At 32.4% G+C, this 15,658-nt stretch overlaps 1 protein-coding gene across 1 annotated transcript in view; it reads right to left on the reverse strand.

Annotated features, from left to right (window-relative positions):
- Positions 1 to 15,658, reverse strand: part of LOC143231634 (alanine aminotransferase 2-like) — a 53,582-nt gene that overhangs the window by 13,969 nt on the left and 23,955 nt on the right. Inside the window, exons 4-11 of the mRNA XM_076466172.1 lie at positions 13,964 to 14,094; positions 7,747 to 7,860; positions 5,740 to 5,869; positions 5,341 to 5,420; positions 4,786 to 4,919; positions 4,049 to 4,157; positions 3,359 to 3,424; positions 2,382 to 2,537 (exon numbers count right to left, since the gene is read on the reverse strand). Of these exons, the coding sequence (XP_076322287.1) occupies positions 2,382 to 2,537; positions 3,359 to 3,424; positions 4,049 to 4,157; positions 4,786 to 4,919; positions 5,341 to 5,420; positions 5,740 to 5,869; positions 7,747 to 7,860; positions 13,964 to 14,094 (920 nt within the window). The remainder of the gene's footprint in view (positions 1 to 2,381; positions 2,538 to 3,358; positions 3,425 to 4,048; positions 4,158 to 4,785; positions 4,920 to 5,340; positions 5,421 to 5,739; positions 5,870 to 7,746; positions 7,861 to 13,963; positions 14,095 to 15,658) is intronic.

The raw sequence follows: 15,658 nt of genomic DNA on the forward strand, positions 1-15,658 counted from the left end.
GGGCCAGTTTGCTTGACCCAGCTTCCACTGGGGCACACAGGTCAGGTGGCATCGATCAGGGTTAGTCTCTCTCAAAATTATAGAAAAATGATCACTGCCTCGTGGATTATTGTCAACAATCCATGAAAAATGGGAGAATAATAAAGGGGGAGAAAATTGAGAGATCAATAGCAGTAAAGGACTGACTAGGTGCATGATAATAAGTAGAAGAACCAGTATTGAAAGGAGAAAGGTTGTGATTAGAGAGCATACACTCCACGGAACAACCCCTCCTATCAACATCGACCCCCATGGATCCTGCCCTGGGTCATTGGGCAGTCTTTGCTGTTGGAAGAGAATTCCAGCAATTGAGGACATGAATGAATGATCCTTTTGCATCTTGGGGTGGGAGAAGAAGATGTATTCAAGGAAATGCTTGTACCTGGAACCAAAGGAAGTGGATTTTGGGATTTGGTGAAATGTATGTTAGGGACAGAGATGAGTGTTGAAGTTGATTCATCAACTTTTTTAAGCATGGAAGTCAAAATACTTTTCATTTGGTTTGAGAACGATTCTTTTGGAGGCAGAGAGAGGTCCGTCTACACTCCCACTGTTGTAGTGGAACGAAGTGCAGCAACATACATCCAAGATAAAGTGGTGGACAACAACTTTTAAGCCTCAGGGTAAGTAATGTTATGAATTGTTTTCAAATGCTTCACCACTTTTTCTTCCAACCATTTAGGGCAAGAACAAACGTAGGATTGGTGAGAGCCACTGCAATTGACACAATGAGGGTCCATTTCACACTCATAGGCATCGTGGTCCTTGCCACCACAATGAGCACACATCAAGGAACCATGACATGATGCCTCTGAGTGACCAAACTGCTGACACTGGAAACATCTGAGAGAGGGTTTGGAATGTATGGCCATACCCTGAAATTAAGATAATCTGCCTTGATGGTAGCAGGTGGACATGGTGATATAAATGTCAGAAGGAGGACATTGGTTATCATTGTAATTCCATCTTTGTGAGTGGAGATATGCTTCACTGTAAAAACTCCTTGGGTGGAGAAACCACCAAGAATCTCCAACTCTTCAAATCCTTCTCAACAATAACTTCTTGTGGTGAATTCAATGTAGCATGAGGTGTAACCTCAATTGCCTTTGAATGCAAAAGGAGTTCACTGTGTTGAGATGTGGATGTTTTCCCCAATATGTTACCAGATTGAAGCTTCTTTACTGACTTTGGAGAGCCAGGAAGTCCCTTCTGAATGAAAAAGGGAGACATTTGCCCTAAAGGTTTGTCTGAAAGAGAATGTGGTATAAGAAAATGAGATACAGGTGTTACAGATGTTGAAGATTGCTGCTCAGAATTTTCAAGATGTGGTTGTTTTCCTATGGATTTTTTTTTCACTATTTTAATTAAGTTTTTTTTTTGAGGATCCATAAAAAAGGAATATTTCAGTACCCACTAACCCCACCCACCATGAAGCCCTGCAAGGGGACTTACTACAATGCCAAACAAGGACACTGCAGGAATGCCAGGGTTTCATGAGCACTATACCCAAATGCCATCATCAGATACAATGTCCACAACACCTGTTGATAACATCTAACACAGGTACTTGGTTGACCCTAGCTCAAGTGGACCAGGCGACTGACCCAAGGAGAACCAATCCAAGGGTGCCTGTCTACAGTAGTTCAAGGCCAAAGTGGTGTGTTAGGGTTGTACCCCTCATCCACCAGGATCCTCTCCTCCCCTTCAGGGGTCACCACACATGGCAAACACATGGGGAATGTTTAGTTTCCAGAGGAGATAAACTGAAAGAACAGAACCTTCCTAGGAGGTCCCCTCATCGCATACAGAAATCCACATGAGGGGTATGTCATTTGGAAGATTATGTATTGTGTTGAAGTTTCAGAATTGTTTTCTTTAGTGTAACTCAAATAACTTTGGTATAATTGGCAATAATGTTGCAGCTCCAACAACTAGCCTAAGAGCCTGCCTGTTACACTTGTATTTATAGGTTTTTGGTTATTGATTCAATTTCTACTTCTAGCACTTTTCACTGGAGTATTGAGAAAATAAATTATATTACTATGACAAATGGTGTTGACAATCTGTATGTTTAATAAATCTTTCAAGAGATGAAAGGATGATAGTTAAATGTTTATTCAACTAGTAATTCATTGATCCAATAAGAAGTTGGAAGAAGTTTTGTACTCTGCTCAGGTGGTATATGTATGTCCCAAAAGATCCTAAAGATGGCTACTAGAATGAAAACGTTCAGAAAATAATATATGACAATTCATTATACTGAAAAATATTTCAATAAGTCATTGTACGACTATAAAAGTTTTAGTTTTGACATTAAACAAAGAGTAATAAACATATCTTACTTTGGCTTTCTCAATGGCCTTTTCTGGAAGAATCAGTCGAGGAAAGGCATACATAGCTCCAGCTACTTTGTTACACTGCATTCCTTCAATGCTGTTGAAAGTGTTGGCAGCAAGAACAGCTCTCTCTTTCAGTGACTGTAGCACTTCATTCTTTTCCTGTGAAACACACATAATGAGCATAAGCCATGTAATAAGTTACTCAAGTTAAAACATGAGACAAGTCTACCATTTACTCTACCATAAAACAAAATAACTTGTTTTTCTCTGCACTACACTACTATGGTACTGCAACAGTTTCTACATTATATTGATACTATAGGCCCATAAAGCAAGATTCTTTTACCAATGAAACTATTTTGTGATGTATCTAGCATGTTCTATACCCACTTTTATGGTGTGTTATGTTGAAATCCCTGCTGTATTTATATTCCTGTCTATTCCTAACTTCCTTCCCATGCTAACTTGGATGGAACTGTTAATTTCAGTTATATTCCTCTAAATACATAGAGAAATGATAGGTAAAATCAAATTTTCTCTCTCTCTCTCTGTGCACATGCATATATATTGTTTGGATCCATGAAGGTGGTCTCAAATGTAGTTACAACCCTGACCACAAGACAAATTTTGCAAAATATAGTTTATAGCACTAAGACTACTTGTCTCACAAAATAGTCACAAATCTAACATTCTGTGATGAAACACTTCCCCACTTAATTGTTTAAAACTGATTGATTACCAGCTTTATCTTATTAATTATTTTTACAAACACTAATTAGAACACACAATTCAGTTTACTATACCATTGAAAATAACTAAAAACATTAATGAAAATGAGATACTTCATCAGGTGGATTTGTCTATATTCAAAATACACCTTTATGAAAAACAACAAAAAACACTAAATTTATTGTTTCTTAATAAAGTCACTTTGAATAATAGGTATAATTATAGTAGATATCTATAACAGTAAAACTAACCTTAACAAACTTCTCATGAGAAGGCTCTCCTGGCTGAGGTGGATTAATCACACAGTCCATGGCTATCTACTTAAGTTAATGATACAAAAATATTTTAAAACATACTGAGCACACTTGCAACAATTAAGTTTTTTGCATAACAGTAAAAACAATGATTTTCAACAGTGTGGTGCAAAGAAACCTAGATTTTGTCTTGAAGTTTGGTCCATTTTGTTAACTGATTTGTACTTCTGTAAATATATGAACAGTATTTTTGTATTTGCAAGCTATTTGGTTTAGATGCAACAACTGATTTTCATACATCAAATATAACATCCTCCATTTTGCTTTAAAGCCAGTTGCATGAATATTAGAGAGAATGACTTTTCAAATACTTTTGAGTAGTATTATTTTCTGTTACAAATTTCTACATTTATGAAGATTATTTTACATTGTAAGCTTAGTATTTCATTTTTACTTCTGAATCAATATATTACATAGTTCTTTTCTGTTGTATATAATAAACTTTATTACCTCATAAATTATTTTTAGTTTCAATCTGTGTAGGTAACTTATTGTTGACCACAATGCCTAAACAAGAATGCATAGACAAATCTTGAATAGGTCATGTTTTAATACCACTCTCTTCTCTTTTGGGTCATGAAGTTTCTAAAAATGTCTTTGCAGTTCATTTGGGAACAGAGAACTTACCTGACCTAGAACACTGGGACAAAGTTTGGCCGAGATGGACTTTAATAACATCTTTTTCACCTCAGGATCAATATTAACAAGTTCAAAGTAGCCTCCTCTCAAACCACATCTGGTAATGAAAAATAGAACCTTGGTAAAATATGCTCAAAACCTTCTTTAAATTACACACACCTAAGTTCTGATGTTCTTACAAATAGCAATAAATATCTTTAACACCTCTTAAACTCTGCAATGTTTCCTAGAAACCCCAACCTAACAAAAATTTACAAACCATACACAGAGATTACAACGAGGACAGGAAAACAAACAGAGTAAATTATTAAAAACATTTAGTACTTACATGCTTTCAACAGTTATAAGACAGTGGCATCATCAATGACTCAAGAATTTAAAACTATACATCAAGTGAATGAAACTAACATACTACAGCAAACAAAATATTAAATTGAAATTACTTGTCACCAAGTGCCACTCAACTGTAAACAGCTAGTAAAGATTGCTTCTTAACAGTAGACATAATTTACTGTAAGAATAATTTAAACATGAACAGAAAGTAGCCTAGTTGCTCCTAATATTGCCCTACACTCAAACAACATGATATTAGGATATAACAAAATTACTCACTACTGGATAAGGTAAGTTATTTACTAGCTGAAAGTGGTCCTATACTTGGGATTATTGGAATAAGAATATATTTTATGATTTTTAGTGTGTCTAGTAAGACAAACTGAACATACTCTCCCATGAATCCTTTGGATGCAGACATAAATGATGCTAATTCCATATTGCTGTATGGTGGTCCCATCTGAGTAATGACCTTCTTGAAGGAATGAAACTCCATTCCTTCTGTATAGATGTTATGTTGATAAACCTAAAAACAAAATGTTATTTTACACTGACCAAATACAAAAAAAATTGACTCATGTATATATGAATTTAATCTCTGAAATTGTAATTGAATACACAGAATAACTAAGTACAACAGATTTTATAATCTCTGAGGATGTTGTGGAAATCAGTCTCTAAAGCTGTAGTGAATTATACAGAATGAATTCAAATAAGACTTTCAGTTCAGACTATAAGGCTAGACTGACATCATATTTTATAATATCCTGAACCTTACATTGAGAAAGATTTAATTTGAATTTTGTTTTCATGACAAATTATCAGATCTAAAATGTCTACTACACATTAATACCATATATAAAATTTTCATTATTTTCCCACACATGGGTAAGACAACATGAAGATTTTGGTTAGGGAGTTTTTTAAAACTAGTTTTAGACATTTACCTCATCAGCCATAAGAAAGAGGTGTTCTTCATAAGCAAACTTTACAATTTTTTCAATGTTTTCTCTTGTTAACACAGAACCTACGAAATACATAATAAAAGTAAATGAAGAAATATTCGACTTTTTTTCTTACTTCTAAAGATTCTGCAAGTATCAGAACTTGAAACAGATATTTCCTTAAAATATTAAAAATTTAGATAAAAACAAAAGATATTGCACAAAAATCAAAACTAAACTACAATACAAAAAATAAATAGTTAATATGTTAGACAAGTGACACTAACACCAGTTAGTTGAGCAAACTTCTTCCAATATTGTTCTGTGCTAATGCCATGGGTTAGAAGTTGTGATTTATATTTTGTTTATGTTCATGTAGGTTTTACTTTCAACATGACTTACCAGTGGGATTGCCTGGATTTATTACTACTAGTCCTCGAGGCTCACAATGGTCTCTAGCTACGTCCACAGCTCGTTTCAGCTCACTGATATCAAGTGCCCACTCATTGTCTTCATCAAGGTAGTAGTTGATCTATCAAACAGATAAGAGATGGAACAACAGTTAAATAGTTTTGTAATTATACTATAACAAACCTCTTTTTAACCTTACTGAGTAAGGTCTTTCTATAATCTCAGGTCAGAGGCTATGTCATCATGTTTTTAAACTCTCATTACACATTTTATTGAACTACTATTTTGTGAATGTGTGTTAATAAGTTTGGTATCATATTATAATTTGAATTTTAGCATTCTATGCCAGTTAATTTCTTATTTTTAAAAATAAATATTAAATCCTAAGTATTGATTTGTGTGTGTCCTGTGGTATATTGAATTCAACATTGGTTCAAATTAGATGTCTGTGATGTCAGAATATAAAGTCTGTAGTTTCTTATGATTTAGATACTCAATTTGCCAATACTGGAAAGCTTAACTATAAGATAAGAAATTCTTACATTTTATATTTGCTGAGATGTTAATATATTTATTAAATCAAATAAGATGGCCCTGCCTGCCTCTTCCATTTTTTAAAATACTTATGTACACCTACTTCTCACAATGATGTGTATATAACCAATCAACAGCTCAGAAAATCCCCACAGTGGTTTTCTCAGCTTCTGCAAAATATTTGCATGGGAAACTTTCTTTTCATGCTAGATTCAAAGTAGTAAGGTAAGACATCAGTGAGCTTTCTAAAGGCCAGTTCTATATACATAAGCACACGTGCACTGCATCATTGCAACTTCTATGATGTTAGCTGCAGGCACTGCTGAAAGGTCAATGTAATAGCAACAACAACAAAATATGTATATATATAAATAAATGTATAATGTTATGAAATTTAAGTTATTTAGTCTAAACATTTGTGTTTTCATGTTATAATGTGTGGTCATTCTAGAAAGGAAAAACAATTATATTTATTTCCTAATTAGAGGTTACGGAGTTGGTCAAATATAACCATAGATTTATGTACAGTAGTGAAAATAACATGTAAAATATAAAGTTTTTATCTTAAACTCTTTTGCGTGTGAAATCTGAAAAGGTTCTGATGCACAAAAAATATTTTTAATTTTGCAATCAAAATCACTTTGCATATTGGATAGTCAACATTCTAAATGGAAACATTTACAAGAAAAGCTTTAATTAAATAAAATCTTTATACTTAATTTAAAAGCCTGATATTTTGTGTTTGAAAGCCTTGTAATGTTTACCAATAACATGCAAAATTTTGTACAGATATGTATACATTATCACAAATCATAGTGTAATTACTTTTGTGGTCATGAACTGGGTGGATTCCACCCAACCCTTAATGCAAGAGTTAATATTTACTTTTAAATTAAGATACTAACTAATATATAGCATATAAATTTGAATTATAATCTACAATATAATACCAAACTTACTGACATATATTCATAAAATAATAGTTGAATAAAATTTTGAATGCAAGTCTACAAATACGATGGCATGGCTCATAGGGTTAATAAAGTCAGTCAACTGTAAGAAGTAGAAATTACTTTAACATATGGAGAGAATCTTACCTGCACATGATGTTTTCAGCTAGTTGATATGTTTAATCAATAATAAAAAACAGGAATGAATTACTTATACTAAGAAACAAGAACTATGTCACTATATAAGGATCCAGCTAATGTGTCAGTAAGCATAGGGGATGTTGTACAAGTACAAGAATGCTGTTGATGTAAGTTTCACCTTATTAATGTTATTTATTGTTAATATTTCTAGTTATAGATGAATCTAAGGAGCAAAAAACATAATACAAGATGAAGCCATCTAGTGTTAGTTATTACTGACAGCCAAATGAGAAAGCCTGATACAAGCCATATTCAGCAAGCATTTCCAAATACTGAGGAAGAGAAAATCATGAAAAGGGATGGTAGGTCTTACCTGATACATGCCATATTCTGCAAGAGTGGCAGAGTACAGAGGATACTGAGGAATAGGAATCATGATACCAGGAGGCTTTCCACTTGTGGAGTGATTCAGAATATTAATCACAGTCTGGAATATATTAAAAAAAAATTACAGTTTTGTATAAGAGCTTTATTGGATTATACAAGACAAATATGTATATTAGGGATGCCACTGAATCAAAAGCATGACAAGTGACCACAGCAACTGAGCTTGGAGAATCAGACAGTAACCTACCCTCCTTTGAGAAGAAGCTAAACCATTTTGAAAAATAGCATGTATTAGACACTATTTCATGAAACATCAGAAGTAATTTATTGATGAAATTTAAATTTTGAAAATATACTCAATAGTTATACATTTTTACAATGTATGTGACATTATATAATGTGTTCTGTGACAAACATGTCAAAGACTTTTATTAAAATTAACGTAAAAACATCACACATGTAATTGTTTCAAGAAAAAAATCTGCATTTATGTTCTAGGATATAAAGGTTAAGTAAAAAGCATTATAAGCAACACTGTCTTGAGTTCACTCTGCCACTTTCAAAATATCCCAAATGAAATTGTTACTAAAGCAATTCTTTCATATACTAAAATCTAGTACATCAGTAAATGTTTCATATGCCATTTATTATGATATACACATTCTACATCTACAGTTGTAATGCTTTGTTTTTAAACTCTCTTCCTCATCTAATTTTACATGTAACACAAGTGAAAATTACTAAAAAATTAATTTTTATAACTGTTTTATGTTTTTTGATTTAATAAAAAATTTCAAAGTTTTACACTTTCATTGCTTGTATAATAATAAGTGAAAATAGAAATAAAAACAAGAAATTCAGAATTTACCTTCAGCGTTGTTTGTTTTTCATGCTTTTGAGATGAAACTTAAGCATTTTCTTTTTATAAATTTGTAACAGTGTATAAAATAATTCATATTTGAAATATGCATCTAACAACACAAAATAATAATGTGCAAAAAGTATGTGATGTTCTGTAACTATTCAATTTTATTTTGTTTTATAACTAAAGTGCCTTGAAACAGCTACCTCAACTGGTCATTTAGCAATAACAACTTTAATTTGTTTTATAACTAAAGTGCCTTGAAACAGCTACCTCAACTGGTCATTTAGCAATAACAACTTTAATTTTTAAGAATAAGCTAGCATTATACAAAATCTGAGAAAATGAAATTTTGTCTTTGAATTTTGTAAGCAAATTACCCAATCATGGCCATTGGGCTTATAAATAGTCAACCATAGTTTTGATGAGTTACACAAAAAAGATGATTGATCTTGATGCACATGTGTTACACACCATCTTATTTAGTGCCGTCACGTAAAATTGAAACGTAGGTGTGCTACACAAACATTTGTATAATGGAGTGCCAATCACTGATGAGAAAAGAAAAATAACTGTTAGTTGAAACAGATGTAGGCACTTTTAAAAAGATTAGCACTAAGTTGACTCTCACAAATCATAAGTGTACCCCCTTTCCTGAGTTTGTTTCAAGAAATTTACACAAATTACATGGTTGATGAGATTGATATTCTCAAGAACATAAAAGTGTCATTCCTAAAATATGTAAAAAACAACAACAATTACTGGCTAAAGTACAATAACGAAATATAGAAGTTTTATTTACTTGCAAGTTTTCCAGCTTTTAAAAGAGTTCTTAGTCACATAAAATATGACACTAGCAGAAAAAAAAGTTTAGAAAATAGAATTCTAATATATACATATATTGCTTTAAATGTTTGCATCACAAATATTGCATGGAACTAATTATCATTTAAGTCTGTCTATTTATGAAATGTAAATTCACAACATTCTCGAACATAGAAATTAACACACATACACACACACAATTTTAAACAGTACAAAAAACAGAGTAATAAACAAAATGATAAGTATTGTTGTATCATTGATCAGACACCAAACCTTTGTTGACATGTTGTTGCTTTTATATCCATTAAAATTTAAGACAACAAACAACACACCAACATCACATTTGAAACTCTATCATAGATATTTTTACACATGCACACACACATAAATGAGTACATGTATCGATCTATCACTTTCAGAAATACACCAAAAACTTACCTAGCTTTCTTGAGCAGTCTGACTTTTTTGTTACTAATAACACTATCCCTGTATTAAACACTGACAATTAGAAAAATAACAAAGGGCAATATAATTTTAAGTCTTAAATAGTGAGGCATTTGTTAAAAGTTAAAGTTTTAGGTTTTCTAAAGGTAAAACATTGTTACCATGACTGCCAAGTTAGCAGAGGCAGTTTATCAGCATAGCCCCTCTAAATAAAATCCTACAGTATGTGCATGTAATATGCTACTATTCTAATAGCCATTATATCATTGTGGTCCCCAAAACTTCTGTAAAATGGCATAATAATGTTCTTGGCATGGTAATATGATTTGAATGGTAATACCATTAGTGAAAAATAACAATAAATAGAATAAACCATCAGACATCTTGATATTATAAAAACTAATTTTGACACACTTTTAGGTCTCACTTGTCTTGTGGCAGAAAAATTGGACAATGCTGCTTACATGATTCTAAAATTTTAAATCCCCTCAAGTTGGTCAGGAAGTTTAGACTGAAGTGACTTTTGTAGATGTTGAAATTAAACAAACTTTCCATTAAGCAACTTTCAATGATCCTTCATTTTATGTAGTTATCTTGTTGATTTCCAATCGACTGAATGGCCAGAATCTCTTGTATATAAAGAAAAATGACACTTTTTGTATTTCCATATTTAATGCCTTTTTTATATTCAGCAAGCCATAACAATTCTTCCAGTTTCACCTAAGAAACCTTTCATGTAGGATTGGCATAATGTAGTATTATATTTTACATTCAGGTTTTGTTTTGCTTGAATGGTGGTGTGGGTTATAACTGTGCAAGTCTTTTTTTATAATTTTGATATGCTAATTTTATATTTATGATAGGCATAATGGTATGATGTGAATTATAAGTTTCTTGGCCTGTTTTCATAAGACACACGTTCTTAATTTGGTAATTTCTGATTTGAATAAAGAAATTTAAATAGCCCTGTATGCCTTTCCTGTAAGATCGTGAGAATTTGGCACCTCTCTTTGCTACCCATTGTCAGCATACATATATATACAATTTACTACTGACAACCAGTAGCAAAACTACAAAACATGACCCCTCCTACCACTTAAAAAATAACTGGTCCCCTACATTTATTTTTCCATAATTGTATTTATAATTCTGGTTGGTTTTGTCCATCCCCCACAATTGTGAGAACTGTATAGTATACTTATACCACTGTTGACAATTGTATGGTCATACGAACATAACTTCACAATACGTTACAGTACATGACTTTAATACCTATATTACATATTGAAACACCACAATTCAAGTTTCAGAAGGCCTAACAAACAACAATTTCTTTGTTTTTTAATTTGTTTTGTTCTTATATTTGTCTAGTTTTTGTTTATATGTTAGGAATTTTTATTAGAATTTATAAATGAAAATTAGTTCTGTGAGTCTTATACGCCATCTTTTAACCTTCCTTCAGCAACAGATCCTTTTGTTGATATTAAACACTTATTGTCAAAAATTACTATTCATCCATTGTACTAGATTATAAATTTATTTATCATTTACTTTCAAACTGACAAATTACTATTTGACTAAATATATAAATGGGTTAAATACATAACAGAACTGCTACTTGATTCTAGACAACAATCAGGGATAACATAGGAATCCACTAAATAATAGGACAATAACAAAAGATAATCATGCGAGTACAGTAAAAAAATAAACAAACTGGACTAACAAGTAAATCCTTAATAACAACAGCTGTAATTAGGTTTTATACTGGTCAGGAAATAGAGCTATGAGCTAAGGATTTGTACTAGAAAAGAAAACTCAGAGTCATCCTAGGAGCCACTTTGCCATGGCTAATAATGTCTGGATACCTTAATCAATTGTTTTAATTCACATGAAAACTATATATTTACATTTGTATAGGTGCTGGCAGAACACTAAAAAAAGCATACATTTGAATAGCCTATATATCTAGGTCAGCTCTAAATGCATTATGTATAATGTGAAGGTTTTCGAGGATGAAAGGGAGAAAACTTTTACAGATCTCTTCCTTCAGGGAATTAATGACCTCATTACTATTACTTAGTACTGTTGAAACTTGGGTCATCACCTGATATGCTTCAAAGAAACCTCAGAAAGACAACTGTTTCTAATCTTTAAGGAAATCCAGGATTTGTTTCTGATATTTGCTTTATTTTGGCATGATGAAAAGAAGGTATTCCTTGGTTATGTTTTTTTTTTTCAATATTTAATATACACATTCAACTGCTTCACCTCTTGACCAGTGGTGGTTTTATCATCCAACATTACATATCATGAATTACTTTTCTTTAGTTCATCTACCAATTTCTTTTAAAGGTGAGGTCACAGGTGATCTGAGATGATATAGGGTTTCTCTGCAGACCATAATCCAAAACTGTTGGCAGTAGAACATCTGAACACCCTACATAAAACTTGATCAACACAATTATTTGAAGCCACCAAAAAAATGCCTCACTTGCAACATTCACTACCAGTGTTTCTGTTTCTCTAATATCTGCTAACATGGCTGTTTGGAGATGAATAACACTGCACAACAAAGTTTTTGCTTCTTGAACACTGTTGGGTGTTCCTTATAGATTTTTGGCTGCTGATCACAAAAATCACATCCAAATTTGCCCATCACGTACCGTTTCATAGAAATCTTCAGTTTTGCTACAATGGAAAAATGATATAAGGGTAACTGGAATCAGAGAATGCTTGCTGACGACTGTTGGATATTGCAATGTGATGCACCGGACATTGAACACAAAAGAAAATCAGGAGCAAAACACTTTTAATTATGTTGAACTTAATAGTGCATTAGGAACATAAACGCAATTAAATACATTATTGCTGGTAAACAGTTAACTGTCTATTTCTTAGAGTTCCTACGTGATGAAGCAAAACCAAAACTATATTTGTGCATACCCACCAGGTACCTGTCACAATCAGCAAAAAACTTTTCTGTAAGCAAAACTTCTCAAAAAAATTGTTGTGCAGTGTAATTTGTTTATAGTTATGACAATAATATAGAGGAAAGGGAAGCCACTTTTGATTGTGCATTTACTAAGTTGTGTTTATTCAAAATCTTTCCAGATCAAAGTGTGAATTTAAGTAGTTTCATAAGCAAAATCAAATCAAACTTGAAAAACCTTTTTTACATATCTCTACTTAGTTATTCTTCACTGGGTTCACTTGGAATTTACCTTTAATTTCAGGATCAAACTGATACCATACAACAAACCAAGATATGTATTCTTTATGTTCTGTTAGTACCTTCTAACACCATGCTTATAGCTCTTGAATGTAAGCTTAAAACCACTTTTGGATTTTAACAAAGATAAAAAATCCCTGAGCGTAAAAATGTATACAATTTGTACTAAAGGGTAATTATTACTAATAGTTAGAAGCCATGAAATTTAATGTCATCAAAAACACTGTGGCATGAATAAGTATTTCATCTATAGTATCATTTATTATTACAAACATTTCATAAGAATATAGTGGGAAGTTGTCAAATATTGCCATTTACACAGAAAAATAAGTTATTTAAGGTAAAAATACTGGGATATTGTCAGATTTTAAAACTAAAGAGATTACAGAGCAGGTTCAATCTCTTCAAAAACTAAGAGTCAAAAAGATCACTACCAGTGTGAGTACCTCAACTGATGATCTAGTGGAGTAATAGAAGCTTTTCCAGTTTTTCTGGAATGCACAAAGTGCACTCAATAGAGCAGTGCTTCTGTACATACAGAAAAAATCTGTGGAAAACTGTGTTGAAACTTCTAATGAACTAATTCCCTGCAAGTATCAAATCTGTAATGGACAAACAACCATTTCAAATCAGATCAGGCCATTTTCTCTATATCTGCCAAATTATCGCCACCATCACAACTTACAAAATTTTTTTGTTTTGCTGTTGTTTACAGCATCTAACATGTTCAAGATAAGTTCCAAGTGTTGAAATTATATTACTATTCTATTTCTTGTGACATGTAATTCAGAAAAAAAAAGTACACCTACATGTATAATATTAAACATTCTCAGTACTTACTCTAACACCTTCACTTGCTCCTGTAGACAGAATGCAGTTAAGGTAGTCTGATGGTACACCATCACGATTTTCAATGTAAGCAGCTATATGCTTTCTAATTATTTCAATACCTGCACTGTCACTGTATGACCCTGGAAAACACATGCAATTAAATCATTTTAATTTTATACACATGTATTTCATAAAATGAAACAAATTTAACTGTTAATTTTCCAATGTAAAATTTGGAGAATATTTTTAACATCCTTCCTATCAGAATCTTGGTTTAAAGAATTATCATAAAATTATTTCAACTCATTAAATAAAAAGAAATGATTTGAAATAGGCTTTGTTTTATTGAATGTTTAAACTAATAACCAATGAATATACATACATTACAGTTCTAAAGAAGAGACTAAACTTAATTCTTTATAATCTGGCACATGAATATGGCTTAAAGTTAGAATTTTTTTAAAACTGAAAATGTATTTCTGATAGATACATACATCTACCCACAAAATAGCTTTTCTTGACTAGCAATATCCTTTATCAGTGCAAATTTTCAATGCATTCCTCTGGCCCTCCACTTCCCCCCATCTGTGTATCAAAATGCAAATGACCATGAAGCAGCTCTTCAACAATGACAATGTAACACCACTCCCATTGTACTCTTCAAACCTGCACTTGCTAATCACTTTGAAATTGGTCAGAAGGTCTATGCCACATACCATTGGAAGTGGGAAGGCTGAACGAAAAATGTGAAAGGAGAAAAGTTTCTACTGAAATTACATTTTCAGTGTAGGAAATGCTAACTTCCAACACAATACCTCCCCTCACAAAACAGTTAGGATCCCATGATCAATTGGTGGAGGGCTGATAAAAAAACAACAAAAAATAAACCCTTCTGTAACTGCCCCAAGAGAGACCAGGAGGTGTGGAACAAAAAGATAAAACATCACACTTCAGCAGGAGACCACACCACATCTGATCCATGCATACTCTTCACTTTTTATGACAGTATCATGAACAAACAAAATGGAATTGGAAAATATGTATAACAAATGAATGGGACTCCTGAATGTTGAGTGGCTAGGGTGTAGCAGGCCATAATGGTATTTCAACCTCATCCGAATTTATTTAGTATCTGGAATGGTACAGCAGATTCACATCAGGTGGAAGATCATCTACTTCTTCACCTCAAAACAGGAATTCTTAGTAAAGACAAGCTTTTGTACAAATATTCTCTTGCATTTGTATGCATTTCCAACACAAATAACACCACATCTGCCAGGAACTAATGCCAAAATGGTATGCAGGTGAAAAACCCTGGAAGGAAGACATCTCCAGTCCAAAACCTGATGGCAATGGGTCTGAAACCAAATATTTTCTTGATGCAAATCACTTTTTATTGATACACATACACTTCACATGATGGGAATGCTAGCTAGTTAGCTCTATTCTTCACATGCAAGTTTTTTTCTGAGAAAATTACACTATGGCTTCACAGAAATACTAACATTTGAAGTTAATTCATTAAGTTCAGTAGCTTGTAATGTTCCTGGTCAGATTCTGTAGTTTTATGATTAATAAGTGTTATTCAGAAATATAGCTCCTTAGGCTTAGAGTATACTGACTGTAGCAACCAAACAATATTCTATTACTATCACCACATTTTACAACAGATAGCTCTTATATCATTAGGTAAGATTCTTAAAA

This window comes from Tachypleus tridentatus, chromosome 11, assembly GCF_004210375.1.
Source record: "Tachypleus tridentatus isolate NWPU-2018 chromosome 11, ASM421037v1, whole genome shotgun sequence".
NCBI lineage: Eukaryota > Metazoa > Arthropoda > Merostomata > Xiphosura > Limulidae > Tachypleus > Tachypleus tridentatus.